The sequence below is a fragment of the Pan paniscus genome, chromosome 5 (assembly GCF_029289425.2).
Source record: "Pan paniscus chromosome 5, NHGRI_mPanPan1-v2.0_pri, whole genome shotgun sequence".
Taxonomy (NCBI): Eukaryota; Metazoa; Chordata; class Mammalia; order Primates; family Hominidae; genus Pan; species Pan paniscus.
This window is the reverse complement of record NC_073254.2, coordinates 22,611,747-22,633,195: the sequence shown is the minus strand read 5'-3', so window position 1 is coordinate 22,633,195 and position 21,449 is coordinate 22,611,747. Positions and strand designations below refer to the sequence as shown.

At 41.3% G+C, this 21,449-nt stretch overlaps 1 protein-coding gene across 1 annotated transcript; it reads right to left on the bottom strand.

Annotated features, from left to right (window-relative positions):
• Positions 1–3,296: 3,296 nt before the first annotated feature.
• LOC100976973 (phosphatidylinositol 4-phosphate 5-kinase type-1 alpha-like) lies at positions 3,297–5,494 on the bottom strand. The gene is given in 2 exon segments (XM_014345217.4): positions 3,297–3,955; positions 3,958–5,494. Coding segments are annotated over 2 exon segments (1,647 nt in total). The 3' UTR covers positions 3,297–3,845.
• Between the last annotated feature and the right edge of the window lie 15,955 nt (positions 5,495–21,449).

Below are 21,449 nucleotides of genomic sequence, written 5' to 3'. Positions count from 1 at the left end.
TTTAAGATCAAGAGTAGGATGTATCAAATTGACTTCGATTTGAGCAAGTAAGTAGAGTGTAGAATAGTGTAGTATGTCAACATGAGCCAGATAAATTGCATTAACTAAAATCTACTGCAGATGAGGCCATTCTGTTTCTCCATGTGACTAGTTCAAAGGCGAAACTTTAGTCACATAAATAAGAGGACCTTCTTTTTTAAAAGTTTCTCCCCCATGTTATGGAAGCTGGCAACAGGCAGGCAGGGTATGTCTGTGTGCATGTATATGCATGCAGGGTGAATGCCCTTCCCTTTTCTGTCAGCCAACAGCTGGATGACTCCAAGACAACACAGTAAGTGATCCCAGGCCCATCTGGTGGCCACACACAGGGGCACGGCCTCTTGCTTGTCCCACAGACAAGATTCAAAACAGTCACCCAAACACCCAAAGTTCCAGGAGAAAATTTGTATCATTTTTGTTTGGCTAAATTATGTCTTTAAAAGTTCCAACAGAATTTTAAAAAATATCTCTTATTACATTTAATTATAATTTTAAAATAATTTCTTTGCTACTCAAACTCATCGGCACCATGTACAACCTTACCTTTGAAGCTTTTGAGGAGACCCATTTCACTTCCAGCATTGTCCAGTAGAACTTTCTGCAGTGGTGGAAGTGTTCTATATCTGTGTTGTCCAATATGGTAGCCACTAGCTGTATGTAACTATTGAGTACTCGGAATGTGGCTAATGCATCTAAGGAACTGAATGTTTAATGTGACTTAATTTTCATTGACTTATAAGCAACAATGCCACCTAAACTTTAGCATTTCTTATATCCTCAGCCCATTTTTACTTTAGCATCCTAGCAAACATTCAGAAGTGACATGGTCATTTTCTTCCTTCTGGGATAGAGCGTTGGCTCTCTTTATTGTCATTAAGATCTTTGAAAGCAATAAGAAGATATAATTAGCCGGGCATGGTGGCTCACGCCTGTAATCTCAGCACTTTGGGAGGCCAAGGAGGGTGGATCACCTGAGGTCAGGAGTTCAAGACCAGCCTGGCCAACATGGTGAAACCCCATCTCTACTAAAAATGCAAAAAATTAGCCGGGCCTGGTGTTGCGCGCTTGTAATCCCAGCTACTTGGGGGGCTGAGGCAGGATAATCTCTTGAACCTAGGAGGCGGAGGTTGCAGTGAGCCGAGACTATGCCATTGCACTCCAGCCTGGACAACAAGACCAAGACTCGTCTCAAAAAAAAAAAAAAAAGAAGAAGAAGATATAATTTTGCTGTTTTCACACAGCTTTAGGAAAAGTGACACAGACTTGTCATTATGCAAAGGCTACGGTTTTTACTCAAATCCTGTCATGGGGCCTGTGTTGATACCTAATATCCCAATGGTAACCTCAACCTGCAACAGTAGTGAGGCTTTTTTCTCTAAATGGTATAACCCATAATTTTAGACAATAATAAAAGTTTAAAAATCTAATTTTTGCACAGCCAAGAATAACATGGGGTACTAGGAAATTCCATCAGCAAGCCAGGCAACTTCTTGGCATCAGGGATTGTGTCTTTTATCTGTTTCCCTAGTTCTAGCATAAATTTTAATAAGTGCTTCTCAAATGAGTGCTTTAGTATATGAGTGGATGAATAAATGGGTCTCAGAAGTCATGCTAGTAACATAACATTAAAGAAGCCTCTCATTAAAGCTCCTGGTGCCCTAGCAGGTATCTTTATTGGCAGATAAGTTATGGAAAGACACAATGTAAGAAATAGTATTTTGGACTCATGAAAGAACTCATATAAAAACATTGAAAACTCATCCATGACTAGTTTAGGTAGTTTGAAGAATAAGTGGTACCCTGTGTTTATAAAGTATATGGTCCATTCGTTTTCACAAAAAAAATTATTTCTCTCTGCATTTATTTATGACAATGCATGTCATCTTTCCTGGTCATGCCTTTTCACCTCGCTCTGCCTTTGCCTTATGCTGACAGACACATGGCATAGTCAGCTGCCTCCCTTCCTTGACTCCTGCCTTGTTTTACAATTATTACAGTCAGGTGTATTAAATTACAAACTAAGAGCCTTGCTTTCTGCTTTAAGATGCTTTACAGGATAACCTCAACTTTTCCTTGTCCCTGTCTCCTTTCTTCATTGTTGTCAAAATGATCCATCGGTTTCTTTTCTTTTTCTAAATAACTGATAAAAGTTTATTACATTAAAACCATATATCACTTTTATATTGCATTTGCCTTTTCTGAATGATACAAAGTAGAAGCAAATAGAGACACTTCATTAAAATGTTGATTCCCTATTCCTTTCCCTAAGACCCAGCCCTCCCTCAAATATTCTCTCCCACCCCTTACAGAACTCTGTCCTTAATAAAACACTTAAATACATCATAAATAGTAAATTATGAAAAAAATAGCAAGAATTGTTTCTTTCCTTCTTGTAAAAAAGAACATGGCAGCAAAGACAGGCAGCCAGAAACTGGCTGGGGGTGTCTAATATAGAAAGTTATTTGGGGTATGGGCTAACCTACTGTCAAGGCAGGGTGGGATAGAGAAGGGATAGAACAGGAATTCAACAATATGCCTGAGATACCAGGCCCCCTTCTTCTCCTGACCACAGTGGAAGGATCAGATGGAAAACCACAACTCTTGTAGGTGGGGAGGAGAGGGCATATGTAGCCCCCATTTCCAACTTCTCTGCATGAAGACGGGGGTAGGACATATGGCATAGCAATGACCTCACCGAGGCAAGAATCCACTGTCTCCCCATGAATTTAAGAAAATATTTGCTGGCCTCATAGATGCGGACTGCCTGTTAAACAGACAGAGGTGTCCCCTCTTCACCTTAGCACCACAAACAGGAGAACACTGTTGGAAAAGATGGGAAGAGCAAAAAAATCTCCTTTGGAGAATGATCTAAAATTCATTTGGTAAGTCTTCATATTTAGAAAAGCAACCAGAATATATTTCAAATTGCAAAACAGTAATAATCATTATAGCCTGGCAGTGAATAGGATTCTGCCCAGGAAGGGCTATGATCTCCCAACCCATGGCTGCCTCATGTTTTAACAAAAGTGGTAAAGATTACCCCACGTCCCACTCTCTCCATTCCTTCAGCCTTAAGAAATTCATCAAGAGAGGAGGAGTTTAAAGAGGAGCTGCTTCTGGCAGAGCAATCACTACTTTTCTCTTCACAAACACCGTGGCTCTTCTGAGGGAACCCTACAGATAGGCATCTCGTCAACACTTCTGGATTTTTGATCTGAAACTGGCTTGAAATTTGGTGCTGTGCGCTTTTTCCTTTATTCAGGAAAAAAAACAAAAAACAAAGTTGGGAGGTGGTTAAACACCCTTATCCCCCAAAAACCTATACAGAGATTACAGGGGTTTTCTTCCAGGGATCAGAGAGAAAGAACTAAGGTGGGGATAATGTGGCAGCTAGTCTGTCCTGAGGAAATTAAGAGTCCAGTTCCTGGTGAAAGATGAGGGGAAAGAAAACTGCCAAGTCCAGTAATCTCATTTCCAGCATGAAGAATGGGGGTCTGAAAAAAATTCAGTTGTGGAAGCCAAGGTTAGCCAGTTGAAAATCCGTGCCACCCAACCCTGGAGTGGAGGGGATGCTGTGGAGAGGATGGCGTGGTCCTCAACTGTCCAAGGCACAAATGCCCATTTATGAGGACAGAGAAGAAGAGGAGGCTCTTCTTCAGGAAGAAGATGGAGAGCGTACCTCGCTTCTTTTACACTCCTTTTTTGATGACCAAGTAGAAGAAAATTCAACATTGCTGGGGCAAGGGCTGACATCTTGGGATCACAGAGAAGCAGAATCTTGTTCCAGGTCTTCTGAGGCTTTGCGCTTAATGGGTGAACTCTGACTCTGTACATTCAAGTTTTTCCAGGGTTATACTTGTAGTTAGCATATGCAAAGTCTTTCCAACTACAGGTGAGAAACTGTGGTCAGTAATAGTGAGCCCTCACTGATTTCCTCCAAAGGTGGATTCTGAGGTAAAACATCAGAACGACCAAGGTGAACACCTGGCTCCACTTGCACCTTTGTTATCACTTGTGACTTGTGTTCCTCAGAGACCAATGGCTGGTAAGTAATGCAGGAGTTGCCACTGGAGCCCGTATGCGGAGAGAAAGATAAGCCAGACCGAAACTTTTTGGAAGGAGAAGGCTTCAAGGGGATCTTCTTAAATACTGCGTCGCACATGAAGTGCTGGAACCGTTCAGCGTAGAAGCCTGGGCGATGCACTGAGACAGCGTCCCCGTCATGTACCACGGCTTTCCAAGAGTGCTCCAACTTCTTAAGAAACGTGTAAGACTGTAGAATGTCAATGATGCCAATATAAAGCAGAAGCCTTTCCCCTTTACTATTCTGAGCAGGGATGCCACCCATATGGTCATCGGCCTCCATGGTGTCGCCCAGCCGAGCCTCTCCCTGGATGAATTCCATGGCTGTGGAATACAGAGCCTTTTGGGGAGCCAGTCTTTGAGTGTCGATTGACACTTGAAGAGTGTCGCTGCTTAAGGGCTCTCGTTGTGCATGATCTATATTGTGGATTGACAGCCAGAGGCTATAGTCCATTATCTTGAAGCTCTGCAGCACCAAACAGTCACGCTGCAGGGTCTTACAGAGAGCATTGTACATGTCAGCATCCAAAAAAAGACCATCAGGAATGTCTTGTAAGAAGTCTAGATCTTTAAATGTGGGAAGAGGCTTCTCTCGCTCTTTCTGGGAAGCCCGGCGTTTGTAGGTTGAGCCTTTGAGGTCATATTTGATATGCATTTTGACGGATCTTGGTAAAAGATTGTTCATCACCACAATCCGAATGTTCTTGCCACCTGTCTGCACACAGTACAGTCCAAAGAATTTAGGCAGCAAAGTCCGAGGGTTCTGGCTGAGGTTCAAGTAGTATCCTGGAAGCAGCTTCTGCAGAAACTCCGCCTCTTTATGTTGGAGTGTCTTAATAATGAGTTCATCGTCGCTGGACACATAGAACAGGGAACCACTAGCTCCAGAGCTACAGAGTTCAATCAGCGGCTCACCGCAGAGGGAGCACAAGTAATCATCGGGCGGGATACCAAATAGCTCCCGAAAGTAGCGGAAGGCAACAGGCGCATAGGTCTTGAAACGGAAGTCATTGTAGTGATGAGCAGGGGTCAGGTTGCTCCCTTCACTGGGGAAGAAGATACTCTCCACCGCGTAGAAATCTTGCATGAGGACATCACGCTCTGGTTTGGTACTCAGGCTCCCCACAGTGTAAGTAATGCCTAACTGGATGGCACCTTTCAAGGCCGTTGAGGTCTTTTTATATGTTGTCTCTCCTGAGGAATCAACACCTCGATGGCCTGTTTTCTTGATGGGCCTGCCAGAGGCATAAGGCACCTCAGATGCCGTGGGGCTCATGATTCCAGATGCTGAGGACGCGGTACAGGAAGGGGCCCCGGGATCAAAGGATGAAAAACCGACCGCCAGCGACGGTTGGGAGGAGGCCGACGCCATCTTGGCAGCCCCCTTCCCGGCAGCCGCCTGGCTCTCTCCATCCGCCTCTTCCTGTTCTCGGAATCGAATCTTCTCCACGTGTCTTTACAGAACCCGCGTTCTGCGGGCCACGTCCCCGCCGCCTCTGGGGCCTCCCTCAGACAGGTCATCGAGCCGGCTGCTGGACCAGCGCAAGGCCGCACCATTCGCCTGGCATGGGGGAGAACGCCCGTCTCGCACGCCCTCCACAAGTTTAACCGCTTTCCGCAGAGGAGACTTTCCGCTTTCACCAAAGAGTAAGCTCAAGCTGACTGCTTGGACCCTGCGTCAGGAAAAAGCCACATCTGAAGAAAAAAAACAAAACGAGGCATGAAAAGTCCCAGAGGAGCGAACGCCGCCTCTCTGTCCTCCCTACCCACGGCCTGTTTATCGCCCAACCCAGCCGCCTCGATCCATCAGTTTCCTTCTTTTTTTTTTTTTTTTCTTTTTTTTTTTTTTGAGACGGAGTTTCCCTCTTGTTGCCCAGGCTAGAGTGCTGTGGCACGATCTCAGGTCACCGCAACCTTCATCTCCCGGGTTCAAGCGATTCTCCTGCCTCAGCCTCCCAAGTAGCTGGGATTACAGGCATGCGCCACCACGCCCTAGCTAATTTTGTATTTTTAGTAGAGATGGGGGTTTCACCATGTTGGTCAGCCTGGTCTCGAACTCCCGAACTCAGGTGATCCGCCCTCTTCGGCCTCCCAAAGTTCTGGGATTACAGGCGTGAGCCACTGTGCCCAGCCGATCCATCAGTTTATTTACGTGATCAACCCATTCCTACCTAAGCCTTTTTTTTTTTTTTCAAGTCGCACCTAATGACTCGAATGCCCTATCATCTCGGGTCCTCTAGCCTCACTTCTCTCTTAGTATCAGAAACATACTTGAAATTCCAATTCATGTATAGAAGCTTTCTCAAACACCAGTGTGTTATGGAAGAAAGACCTCAGAGCTCTAGAAGTGTGATAACTGATTTAAGAATCTGCTTGTGCCACTAGCTGATTGTTTGATCTTGGATAAGTCACTCAACATCCCTGGGGCTCTATTGCTGCCTCTATGAAATGGGAAGGGAGGAGTTTAGGTGAATTTACATGATCCCTCCATACTCTAAAACCTATGGAATTAAGGAATAATATTTATTCCCTACCATCCTGTCAAAACCTGTGATAACGACATGCTAACAAATAATGCCGCAAATATATTCTCTAATGAGACAGAAAAATTGTACACTTTATTTATATGAAATTTATTTTGTGTGCTGCTATGCCCCCAGCATACTACCATGAATGAACAAGTATTTGTGATAATAAAATATTTATAAATGGGGATTTGCTTTTGTTTATGGCAGACTAGTCAATTTAAACCAACCTCCCTCAGAGAACAAATTTTTTTAAAAATTTGGTCGGATACATTGGAGTCCTAAGAAGTTAGTGAATAATTATAGTACTGAGATCTGGGAAAAGAAAGAAGTACAGACAGGTGAGCATTTGGGCCCACTGTTTCCTTAGGGACCTCTGCATGTTCCATTAGAGGTAGCTGAGAGTCTGATAAGCTTAGCAGAGTTTTTGACAAACTCAGTGGATTAGGGAACAAAAAACTGAGTTTGGGGTCTGATACAGCAATTGTCTGGTAAACTTCCCAAAACTTCGGATTGAGACCCTGAAAGGCTATATAGCATGGGAGTAAATGTGTATGGAAATAGACCGTTCCTCACAGACACTGCAATTCAGCTGCGAATCACCTCAATCCCTGGTGGGATCAAGATAATTGAGATGGGTAATATCCCTAGATGTCTATAAAGAGCAAATTTATATTCCTCTTTGGAGAAATATATTAATAACATTGTCCTAGCCCTTAAATTCTCTCTCATTTTTTATGTGTAATGTCCAGAATTCAGGCAGTCATTATTATGTACATAAGGAGTCAAGACAATATGACTGAATACCAAGAGAAATGATAGACAATAGAAATGGACTCACAGGGGATCCTGCCATATCTCAGTAATGTCATTCTCTTATACAGATTTTAAAGTAACACTGATTAATATATTTAAAGAAATAAATGACAAGATTGGCAACTTAAGCAGAGAACTAGAAATGCTATAAAAGAACAAAGTTCTACAACTAAAAATTATGATAAAAGAAAAACTCAATGGATAAGATTTATGGCAGATTAGAGACAGCTAAAGAGAGAAGGAGTGGAGTAGGAAAATCTGAAGAAAATATCTAGAATGAAGCATAGAAAAATAAAAGTTTAGAAAATACATAAAAGAGGCTGGGCGTGGTGACTCATGCCTGTAATCCCAGCACTTTGGGAGGCTGAGGTGGGTGGATCACTGAAGGTTGGAATTTGAGACCAGCCTAGCCAACATGGTGAAACCCTGTCTCTACTGAAAATACAAAAATTAGCCAGGCGTGGTGGCAGGCACCTGTAATCTCAGCTACTCTGGAGGCTGAGGCAGGAAAATCGCTAGAACCTGGGAGGCAGAGGTTGCAGTGAGCCAAGATTGCTCCATGGCACTCTAGCCTACGCGACAGAGCAAGGCTCCATCTCAAAACAAAAAACAAAAAACAGACAGGAAGAAAACAAAGAAAATACATAAAAAAGAAAAGATAGGGAATACAGTGAAAGAATGTAACATTTAGTCCTGGAAGGAAAGGAGAGAGAAAATGAGACAGAAGCAACATTTCAAGGGATAATGGCTGAGAATTTTTCAAAATTGATGAAAGACTTAAAGTCATAGTTTTAAGAGTCATTGTAATCCTCAAGTAAGATAAATAAAAACAAAAATGATAGTAAAATTCTGCTGAAAGGCAAACAGAAAATTTAAAGCAAACAAAGTGAGGTGGTAGGTGAGGAGAGATTATCCTCAAAGAATGAATCATAAGACTGACAGCTAACTTCTTTACAGAAATAATAGAAGACAGAAGAATAAAATCTTTGAATTTTGGAATTCTATCCCTAGCAAAAAGAACTATCAAGATTGACAAGGAAACAAAGGCATTTTCAGGTAAACAACAACTGAGAGAATTTACCAGAGGCATCCTTGTAATAAAGGGAACACCAAAGAACATTCTCAGGCAAGAGAAAAGTGACTCTAATTTTTTAGAGATGGGGGATGAAATGGAGAGCGAGAGAAATGGGGTAAATAAATGAGTAAATCCAAATGAATGTTGTTCTTCAAAAAATGATATTAATGCTATGCTTTGGAGTTTAAAAACATAATTGTTTAAAGTCTCAACAAAAATGAGGGATCTAAACAAAATTAAAGTATTATAAAGTCCTTTGCATTTTGAAGTAAAAGTGTTAATGATGTTAGCTTCGTTTTTTAAAATTAATTTTTTTTTTTTTTTTGAGTAGGAGTCTTGCTCTGTTGCCCAGGCTGGAGTGCAGTGGTCTGATCTCGGCTCACTGCAACCTCTGCCTCCCAGATTCAAGCGATCCACCTGCCTCAACCTCCAAGTAGCTGGGATTACAGCCGCCTGCCACCACACCTGGCTAATTTTGGGGTTTTCAGTAGAGATGGGTTTCACCATGTTGGCCAGGCTGGTCTCAAATTCCTGGACTCAAGTGATCTGCCCACCTTGGCCTCCCAAAGGGCTGGGATTACAGGCATGAGCCACCGTGCCTGGCCTGAATGCTGTAATTTCTGTAACTAAAAAGTAATTAACGATTGTAAAATGCCAAATTAACGGGAGAAAATTATTTTAAAATACCAAGTTAATTCAAAAAGAAAGCAAAATGGAAGGAGGGAGGAGGTACGGGAGAAGGAACTAGAATAGGCAAGAGAAGCATGAAGCCTAGGAGGATGTAAACCCCAATATATCAAGACATATGTTAACTACATAGCAACTAAATGCTTTTATTAAAATATTAATAGCTGGATTTATTTATTTTAATTTTTTTTTTTGAGATGGAGTTTCACGCTTGTTGCCCAGGCTAGAGTGCAACGGCATGATGTCTGCTTACCACAACCTCCGCCCTCTGGGTTCAAGCGATTCTCCTGCCGCAGCCTCCCAAGTAGTTGGGATTACAGGCATGTGCCACCACGCCCAGCTAATTTTGTATTTTTAGTAGAGATGGGGTTTCTCCGTGTTGGTCAGGCTGGTCTCGAACTCCCAACCTCAGGTGATCTGTCTGCCTTGACCTCCCAAAGTTCTGGGATTACAGGCATGAGCCACTGTGCCCAGCCTGAATTTATTTTTAAAACAATTTTATGCTTTAGAAGAGACACATTTAAATTTTGAGAACACAAAAAGATGGAAAGTAAATGAATGGAAAAGATACAGTGTACAAACACTGATGAAAATAAAACTGGTGTAATTTAATATCACACCACAAAGATTAATATCAGAGAAAGTTCACTGAGGTAACAGGTATTCCTAGATATAAAAAGAGATACTTCATAATAATTAAATATTTACTTCAACAATAAGGTATAAGAATTCTAAATTTTCAGCAAATAACATAGCTTCCTCAATAATTGATAGAAAAAGCACTTTAAATATAGAAGCTTTGAACAAGACAATTAACAAGCTTAATTCAAATTGGCATATACAGAACAGTGTACTTACTATTACATAATGTTCATAATGCAAATAATTTTTAAGTACACAGGAATATGTATAAAACGTGATCCCATGCTGGGCCATAAAACAAGACTCAACTAATTTCAAAATGTTAAGATTATACAGAGTATGTTCTGATGACAGTAGAATTAAGCTAGAAATCATTAAGTAAAATATTACTAGAAATAACTCAAATATACCTCTACATAAGTCCTGGGCCAAGGAGAAATCACAGTGGAGGTTAGAAGATATTGCAAACTGAAAAAGGATTACAGTATGACATTGAAATTTTGAGGATGCAACTAAATCCATGCTTCAAGGAAAATGTATGATTTTAAATAAACTTTAAGAATGTTTTAACTGTACATTTAAATTTACAAAAAATTACAAAAATAAGTTTAAAATTTAAATTTACAAAAAATAAATTTGGAAAGGAAATGCTTTAGGGAAAAACAGCAAAGTAAACCTAAAGAAAGTAGAAGAAAAGGATAAATAGATGAAAGAAATTAATAAAAATAGAGAGGACTCACAAAGCCAAAAGTGGTTTCTTTGAAAAGACTAATAACATTGACAAGCTCCTGGTAAGACTGGTGCAGGAAAAAGTGATGGCATAAATAACCAGTATCAAGAATGTGGAAGGGAACATACTTCAGATCCTACAGATCTTACAATGAGAATCTTAATTATCATAAAGATAGTAAGATTTTAGACACAACTCTATGCCGGAAAATGTGAAAATGTAGAGAAATGGACAAATTCCTAGAAAAATAAAACTTAACAAAACTAAGTGAAAGAAATGGAAAATCTAAATAGTACTATAATTATTAAACTAAATATGTAATTAAAGGTCTGTCCATAAAGAAGACTCCAAGATTAAATGATTTTACCAGTGAATTCTTTCGAACATTTAAAAGAAAAATAATGGTAATTATATTGATTATTGCTGCAAAACACAGTATCCCAAAACTTAGTAACTTTAAACAACATTTATTATCTCACAGTTTCTATGGGTCAGGAATCCAGGTGTGGCCTACCCAGATGACTCTAGTCCAAGGTTTTTCCACAGGGAAGCTCTTGGCTGGGGCTGCAGTCTTATCTGAAAGTTTGATTGGTAAAGTGTGTACTTCCAAGCTCACTTATGTTGTTGTTGACAGGCTTCAGTTTTTCACAGGCTGTTGACTGAAGGTGTTACTTCTTCCTTTGCTGTTGGCCAGAGACCTTACTCAGTTTCTTACCATGTGGGTCTCTCCATAAGGCTGTTCACAACATGACAGATGGCTTCCTCAGACTGAGCAAGGGATGGTGAGCACTGAAGACTGAAGCTACAGTCTTTTTGTACCCTAATCTTGAAGGTGACATCCCATCATCCCTGATAGATTATATTCTTAGAAATGAGTCACTAAATCTGGCCCACACTAAAGGGGGGTTATTACACAAGGGCATGAATACCAGGATAATAGAATTTTTGGGATATGATCTTAGAGACTGCCTACCATAGTAATCTTACACGAATTATTCCAGAGATTAAAAGAAAAAATACATCCCAGTTTGGGGTTGTATTATTATGGGACCAGAATAAGTTAGCATCAGATTATGACAATTGTATTACTAGAAAGAAAAATTATAGACAATGCCATTATGAACATAGATGCAAAAACTGAACAAAATATTAAAAAACAATGTAGTAATGCATCAAGAAAAGAATAATACATCACAAATAAATTTGGATTATTTTATGAGTCCAAGATTGGATTGCCATTTGAAAATCAAATAAAAAGCCAGAAAGCCTAATAGAAATTATGAGCAACACAGATTTGAACAGGAAACTCATAAAAGAGAGTATCTAAATGGCCAATAAAAATGTTAAAAAGTTCTCAAGCTCACTAATCATGGGGAAAACAGATTAAAACCACAATGTAATACTATTACACAGACATACACACATACCACACATGCCAGAGTGTCTATAATTTAAAAGACTGATAATATCAAGTGTTGGTCAAAATCCACAGCAATGGAAACATACATAGTACAGTTGGGAGTATAAACTGGCATAACATTTTGAAGAAAATGTTTTGCATTATCTACTAAAGCTGAACAGAGCTGTGCCCAAAGACCTGGAAAATTCATTTCTAACAGAAATTGTGTCCATGTATATTATAAAACACATATAAGACTTTATAAGAGCATAATATGTAAAAGCCTCAAATTGGAAATAAATATCCAACAGGAGTCGAGTAGATAAATTGTGGTGTATTCATCCAATGGAATACTATACAGCCTCCCAAAATGAACTAACTCAGCTGCCTACGATAATATATATATATATATAGATAGATAGATAGATAGATAGATAGATAGATAATATATAACATAATATTGAGTGAAAGAAGTTGAATGTAAAATTAAATATACTATATGGTTTCCTTTATATAATGCTTAAAACAGTAAAACTAATAACTGGTAGTGGTAGAAGACAAAATAGCAGCTACCTTTAAGAGACGGAAGCATGCAGGGATTGGAAGATGGGTCAAGGTGGCGCTTCTGGGGTGCTGCTAATTTTCTAACTCTTGACGTGGGTGATAGTTACACAGGTATATTCTCTCTGGATAATTCATTGAGCTGTGCACTTTTTAAAACTATGATTATGTTTATCCAAACCAGTGTTTAATATTTACTGAACTCTATGTTAAATGCTAGAATTAGAAAAATGAATCAGAAACAGTGCTTGGCTTCCAAGAATTCTGAGTCTAACTGTGGACAATGACTTATAGACAATTCACTAACATATTACGAGTGCTATCAAGGATTAATATACAGAATAAGATTAGGACCAGTCCTGCCTCGTGGGATCAGGGATTGTTTTTTTTTAAGGAGTCGACCTGTGAATTGGTCTCATGATTTGCCATTGTGAAAGTTGTCAGGATCAAAATGGAGTCATTTGTGTTAAAAGCCCTGACAAATAGAGCTGAGGAAGGCCATGAATGCAGGGCACTCATGCATGAATGCCTGATAACAAGAACTACCACAAAAGACTTTGCAAAAACCACAACCTTGTACAAAGGCCCTTGCAACCCTAACACACACAAAAACACTTCTGTGAAGACGTCTGCCTAGCAACTGCCTGTCTAGCCTCAGACTGGCACCATCCTTGCTATTAATCCTTGTAGCCATGGATAATTATCTCAAAACAATTATGTAATCCTCATTTTCCTTTAAAAGCCTTTTAAATTAATCTCCCTGAATTCGCACACACTTGACTATGGCGTGCATATTCCCATTACAACGCCCTACTCCCAAATAAACATAATTGTCTTTTAGAGAGTCTCCCTCTCTGTTTGTTCTTTGGATTGGCACCTTTCAACAAGTGAAAAAGAGGGAGAGGGATGTTGTATTAGTCTGTTCTCGCATTGCTGTAAAGAAATACCTGAGACTGGGTAATTGATCAAGAAAAGAGGCTTAATTGGCCCACAGTTGCACAGAGCATGATGCTGGCATCCACTCAGCTTCTGGGGAAGCCTCAGGAAACTTACGATTATGGCAGAAGGCAAAGCGGGAGCAGGCATGTCTTACATGGCCAGAACAGGAGCAAGAGAGAGAAGGGGGAGGTGCCACACACTTTTAAACAACCAGATCTCATGAGCACTCACTATTGCAACAAAAGCACTAAGGGCCCTGTGGTGTTAAACCATGAGAAACCACCCCCATGATCCAATCACCTCCTGCCAGGCCCTACCTCCAGCATTGGGGATTACATTTCAACATGAGATTTGAGTGGGGACATGGAGCCAAACCATATCAGATGTTCTACGTAGAAAGTGCATGAAATGAACAAAGCTTAAAAATGCAGGCATATCCACTCAGCCACTCAAAAGATAATGAGAAAACTCAATACTTTACAAATTTTGCATCAGTGCTAAAGACTGCTGAGAGGAGGGTCTGCCTCCAGTGGACATGGGTAAAAATAGAATCAGCAGAAGTTTTCCTTTTTAATCCTAAACTCCATGCCTAGTGCTATGGTCTGAATATTTGCATCCCTTTTTCTGCAATATGTGGATAGGTTTGTTTTGACATGTTGGTAATTTAAATCCCCTGAAGAGAGGGACCTCATCAGAGTGTGAGTCTTACCTCGATCAAAGTCATGTTCACTGGCTGTCATACACATACTTTCAGCAAGTTTTTGGCTGGCTAAGGTAAGGTTTAGCTAGATTCTTTAGGCTTGGGTAAGGACTGCATGCTTTGATTGTAGCAGTTTTGTCATTAGTCTCTTGGTCACATGTTGCATTCACATGTTGAAATCCTAAGCCCCTGGCCAGGAGAGGTGGCTCACACCTGTAATCCCAGCACTTTGGGAGGCCAACATGGGTGGATCACCTGAGGTCAGGAGTTCGAGACTAGCCTGCCCAACATGGTGAAACCCTGTCTCTACTGAAAATACAAAAATTAGCCGGGCATGGTGGCGCATGGCTGTAGACCTAGCTACTTGGGAGGCTGAGACAGGAGAATCGCTTAAACACAGGAGGCGGAGGTTGCAGTGAGCTGAGTTCGCACCACTGCACTGCAGCCTGGCCAACAGAATGAGACTCCATCTCAAAAAAAAAAAAAAAAAAAAAAAAAAAGAAAAGGAAAGAAAAACCCTAAGCCCCAAGGTGACAGTATGAGGAGGTAGGGCCTTTGGAAGATAATTAGATTACAAGGGTGGAGACCTCATGAATGGGATTAATGCCCTTATAAAAGAGAGCTGCCTTCCCCCTTCCACCACATGAGGACACAGTGAGAAGGTGCCATCTGTAAACCAGAAAGCAGCCCTCACCAGATACCAAATCTGCCAGGGCCTTGATCTTGGACTTCCCAGCCTCCAGAACTGTAAGCAATAAATTTCTGTTTTCTATAAGCCACCCAAATCATAGTATCCTGTCATAGCAGCTTAAATTGACTAAGACACCTGGATCTTAACTTCTTTAGAGTGGATTTATTTTGCATTCTGTAGTAGCTAAGCACTAACAGAAGTAAATATTTAAATTACAAAATTGTGCATATCTTTAGGGGAAAAAGTGAGCACTTCTGTGTCCCCGTTTACACTCTGCTCTCCAGATGCTGATGACGCTTCCCAAAGCACAGCAAGAAACACGCCTACTCCATGGCTTTCTGAGTTTCTGTCTGCTCACACTGCTGATGCCAGCACTGCCATCCCCACTTGCAAGCTGGGACATCCCCTAGATAACTCTCCAAGTGAGCGGATGGTAAACTGACGTTGAGGGGAGACACTGCGGTCCTATTTTGTGCGTGCCTCTGCTGTCACATTTAACACAGGGCTGTGGAGTCATCTATTGAGGTGTCTGTCTCTCTGACTAGACTAAGGCTTGTGGTGAGGACCATCTATTCATGTTGTCCTGTTTGCCAAGCACAGTGGGAGGCAAAGGGATGCCCCACGGGTGCTTAACAGGCATTTGCTGAAATAAAGTGCAGGTGGAAAGTGGCCCTAATAGTGCAGCTGTGGCATCAGTGAAGCTGATCGTTAGTTCCATGAGGGAGTGGACTGACAAGAGGAGCATTTGTCATCCACATGAAAACACCTTTTAAGCATGAAAGTGGGTGTCACTAATACATACAGTAGGACAAAACCAGGATTTTCTGGAGGAAACAGAGGTACAGTCACCTTCTTATGACTGTCAACACAGGATTATTACAAGGTGTCTGTGAGTCACCCTAGGAAGTCCTGTGTCCCTTGCGTTCCATCCAGAGCAAGCTTAGGGAACACTCTTGTGCATTTGGGATCTCTGGAAGCAAAGGTTGCCCTGGGACTAGAGTCGGCTTCCTCCACCTGCATTTCCCCAAGAATCCTAATGGCGACACACTGTGTTTTCAACAGTTGAGCTCCCGCCTCATGTGGAATCTGTGGGTTCCTGCTCAATCACCAGAGTGAGGTGTTGGTGCACCTGGTGTGAGCCATCACAGTGACCCACGCAGGTGCTGAGAGGCAGGGCTTTGCTGCTGCTTGGTTGCTGTGGCCAGTGTTTACTTGACAGCACCACGCTGTGCTTGCAGGGAACACATGTGTGGTACAGCATGCTCTCCCTCTGCCCTGGTCTTCTGCTTCAGAGACAGGACCTTCCCCAGAGCAGGGTTTCCATCCTGCTTCTCTGTCTACATTAGGGGGAAGCTTGCTGTTTTTTATCTCACTCCGGGAACTGCCGAGCCACCGTCGGGGTGGTTTCCCTGATGGCATGGGGATAAGTTCAGGAGACAATAAACGTCTTGGTAGACAGAAGACTTGCTAAAATATGTAGTCTGACAAAAAGGGAGATGAATGACAAAGATATAAATTTGCAATGAAAGAAAACAGTACCCCCAGCACCAAAAAATACTTTCCATGCTATGTAAGTTATGCATAAACACTACAGCCGATTCACATTTGATAAACTATTAACTTCCCCATTTCTTTGATAGGAAGGCTGTGGAGTGAGATAAAGCAGGATTGCACTATGGAGGACAAACATCTCGGCATCCAGTACACTTCAAAATGTTTCTTTTTTTTGTTTTCAAGACTGGCTGCTATTTCCTCCATGCCTCTTGTTTATTAGCGTGTTGACTCATCTAGAGCCCAGCGCCTTGTTCCACACCAGAGAGATGGACTTGTGCCTCTGCCAAGTGGCGTCGGCTCGAGAGATAACAGCCAGCGACAACAATGGTCTTCCTCAGTCCCTCGGCCAAAAAAACCTTTGGCACACTGGGCTGAGAATAACTTATCATCAGTGCCCTGGAAGGCTCTGAAGTTCTGGGAGCACGGAGTGGTTGTTTGCCAGACAGAGATAACAGGCAGGATGCCGCAGAGAGCCAGACGTGCTCCGAACTCGGGCCCCACCTGGCAGACGCAGAAAAGGAAAAAGGGATGAAGCAGCCAATTAGCACATGGTTTCCTGGTTGCCCAGTCCATGCTGTCAACACCATCCAACATTCTGAGGTTTGCCAAAAGGATCTCGTTTACTCCTGGGTCACGTAAAGAGTACTTCACTTTTCCCCCCACTCCTTGCCGTCATCTTAAGAGTACTTAACTTTTTTTAAAAAACTAATGCAATCAACTCATCTTGAAGAGTTTGCTCACTTTCCATTGCTCTTGGGAAAAAAAATGCATGATTATCTGACAGGATGAGGGTTTGATTGTCACATAAATCATTCTCTCGATGGTTGACACATCCTTGACTGTCAAAGGATGGCGTTGATAACCTAGAGAGGCAATTGAGAATAGCCTAGGACTGGACCTGCTTGTTTTGAGCTGCCTAAAGAGCCTCTGAAACTAGTGTTAACTGTTCCACTCACTAACCTTGCCTTTATGAGGTAGGAGGTGGGACTCAACTCTGGAGACGGGGCTCAGACACTGGACCAAATTAAGGACTAGCTAAAACAGGACCAGGGTGGAAGCAGCTTTCCGTAAGGCGTGCCCACCAGTGTGCCATGTCAGTTTACCATTGCCATGTCAACACCCGGGCATTATCGCTCCTTTCCATGGCAATGATCTGATGACCCAAAAGTTACTACCCCTTTCCTAGAAATTTCTGCATAAACCATCCCTTAGTCTGTATATAATTAAAAGTGGGTATAAATATGACTGCAAAGCTGCCGTGAGCTGCTCCTCTCTGCTTATGGGGTTGCCCAGATCTGCAGGAGCAGTCATGGAGGTATAACACTGCTGCTTCAGTTAAGCTGTTTTTGTCTACCTCCAGCATGCCCTTGAATTCTGTCCTGGGCAAAGCCAAGAACCCTCGTGGGCTAAGTCCCACTTTGGGGCTCACCTTCCCTGCACCATTCAGATGTAGAGATGGCTACACTGCTTTGCAGGCTTCTTTAGCCCAAGTCATTAGATGCACAGGTAGCCATCACCTTTGAAAGATTCTGTTGTAAACTTGTGATAAAAATGCCTTTCATGGTCTCATAGACATTTTTTATAATAACTAAAATAGTGATTGTTTTCATTACAAGCTCAGTATTGTACTATAAATCACTTAACTGCTGAAGTACAATGTAAGTCCTGAATGGCAATGTCAGTGTTATTAACCATTATTAACTCAAGGACAGTGGGGAGTAAGGAAGATGAGTTCTGTTTCATCATTTTCCAAAGTCACAGAGCTTGTTCTTCAACAGTGACTCAAAGCAAATGCCATAGCCTGCTTTGTTATAAGAATTTTGATACATAGTTAATATTTACATAATGACTTACAATTCAACATGAAAGCTCCCATGTCAGTACTAAGTAACTTAATTACACCATGTATAAATACAGTACTGTCGGCCCTCCCTACCCTTAGGCTTCCCATCTGCAGATTCAACCAACTGTGGATCAAAAATATTCAGAAAAGGCCAGGCGCAGTGGCTCATGCCTGTAATCCCAGCACTTTGGGAGGCCGAGGTGAGCGAATCACGAGGTCAGGAGTTCAAGACCAACCTGGCCTACACGGTGAAACCTTGTCTTACTAAAAATGCAAAAATTAGCCTGGCATGGTGATGCGTGCCTGTAATCCCAGCTACTTGGGAGGCTGAGGCAGGAGAATTTCTTGAACCCGGGAGGTGGAGGTTGCAGTAAGCTGAGATTGCGCCATTGCATTCCAGCCTGGGCGACAGAGCAAGACTCTGTCTGGAGAAGAAAAAAAATTTCAGAAAAAAAAATTAAAAATAACAATACAACAACAAATAATAACACATATAAGAATCAATGCAGCATTACAACTATTTGCATAGCATTTAGATTGTAGTAAGTATTAGAAGTAATCTAGAGATTTTTAATGGATATCAGGAGGATGTGCATAGATTTTATGCAAATACGGTGCCATTTTCTCTAAGGGATTTGAACATCCACAGATTTTGGTATCCACTGGAGGTCCTGGAACCAATCCCCCACCGATACCAAGGGACGGCTGTATATTTTTTCCCTGGACCTAACACCTACTCACTTTTGGACAGCACTATAAAATAATCAGCATCAGCTCCAGAAGTATTTATCAGGCATCTATCATGGTATTGTATTAATTAGGTCACCTACTGAAAGGCAGAATGTTCTTCACTTCAGATTTTACAACACCCTTTTTTCATAATATGTGGATAGGTTTGTTTTTAAATGTTGGTGACTTAAACCTCCTGAAGAGAGGGACCTCATCAGAGTGGAAGTCTTACTTCGATCAAAGCCCGATCATGCAACCTATTTTCAGCATGTTTCTAGCAAGTTAAGGCGAAGCTTAGCTAGATTGCTTAGGCTTGGGTAAGGACCGCACACTTTGCTTGTAGCGTTCTTAGTCTCTTGGTCTAAGTGAGGCTGTGATTCACCGTCTGAACTCAATAGCGCCGTTTCTTGCACTGGGTGGTTTGCTAAATTCACATAGATAACCCAGAGAAAGTTCCAGATCAGAAAGAGAGAAGATTGACTTACTTGTTATGAGGGGATTTTCATTCACAGAGCCATAAAAATGTAATCATGAATTTTGTGGATACTGCTTCCTTTGGGCCAGCCATCTAGGGTACAGATGGGACATGATGCCGTTGTCTAGAAGCCCTAGGGTTGCAGGTGGCTGCTGGCAAAGCAACCCACCATCCGTCCCTTGCTGCATCAGGATCAGGGGCCGTTCCATGAGCTGCTGCCCTGAGAGGCCTCGGTGTTTCTGTTCTTTGCCACCAGCTTCTGCATGTGAATCACTCTGAGTATTTACATCCTTTGACATTATTCCTGTTTCCCCCTATTTTCATGTCCATTAAGCTGATACTGTATAGGCTTGACGACAGTGTCTTTTTCTCAGTGATTTTCTCCACACAGTAAAATGGTGCCCAATGGGAGAATAAAGTCTCCTTGCTCCATAGAAGGCCTGCACTTTACATGTATATATGAGAAAAAGCTGGTTTCTGTTAGTCTATAATGTATTAAGATGTGGTTAGTGAAAAACTGCCTTCCAAAATTCAGTTAAGATAGAAAATTAAGTATTTTTAAAAATTTTTCAGACTGCTTATTGTAGAATGAAATTGGCCCTTGTCTTATCTCAGCCACTTTACCCCCAATCTGGACATTTTATTATAAATACAGTTCTGCTTTCAGACCATCATATTTTTGGAAAAGAAAATTGTGTAAGATAAAAGTGATTACATTCAACACATTTAAGGTAAATCATCTGAAAGTTAAAAAGAAGTAAAGACAATCTGAATTCCTACCATATTACTGTATTTTCTGAAATATAAGGTGCACTCAATTTTTTTACATGCTCCCTTTGCTGAAGCGGAATAATATCTTACAGTGGATATTTATACTCCACTGTATAAATATCCCTGACTTATCATGGTTCAATTTAATGATTTTTCAATTTTACAGTGGTGTGAAAGTGATATGCATTCAGTGGAAACTGTACTTCAAATTTTGAAGTTTGCTCTTTCCCTGGACTAGCAATACCATATTCTGTAGAGTATTCAGTACGGTAATCTCTCTGGATGCTGGGCAGCACCAGTGAGCTACAGCTACCAATCAGCCATGCAATCACAAGGCTAAACAACTAATACTCAACAGTGTATTGCATTGCCAGAAGATTTTTGCCCAACTGTAGGATAAGGTAAGTATTTGAACATGCTTAAGGTAGGCTACGCCAAGCTATGATGTTTGGTAGGTTAGGTGTATTAAATGCATTTTCAACATCTGGTATTTTCAACTTACTATGGGTTTATTGGGATGTAACCCCATTGTAAGTCGAGGAGCATCTGTATTTCATGAGCGAGTGTTCCTTTTCTCCCCAGCTCCCCCAAAGTCTGTCATCATCTTAAAATTAGTGACATCTTAAAATTAAAGGAATAAAGAGTTTCAAGAATTAAACAGAGATGTAATTTTTCTAGATTTCCTCAGAGCCTGTAATTTCACATATTAAAGTTTAAAGATCAGGTTTTTTTTAGTTTTGATTAAGTGGCTGTGATACATATACTTAATGTCACATACAAGAGTGATCATCCTACTCTACATTTCTTGAATAAGGTGTAAGCAAAATTATTATCCATTATAACATTTAGAATTCCTTAATTACTGACAGTTAATGACTCAGAATGGTAAGAAATAAAATATAAAATTCAATAATGTTCCCACTTGAAGGTAGGCCTCTGAAATTCCCTATATATCCTGGCAACTATTGTGTAATGCATATGTGCATATGCAAGTAATGTGTACAGGCTCTTTGCATTAGGCCATTCTTGCATTGCTATGAAGAAATAACTGATCCTGGGTAATTTTATAAAGAAAAGAAGTTTATTGGCTTATGGTTGTGCAGGCTGTACAGGAAGCGTGGCACCGGGCATCTGCTCAGCTTCTGGGGAAACTTCAGGAAGCTTACAGTGATGGTGGAAGGTGAAGGGGG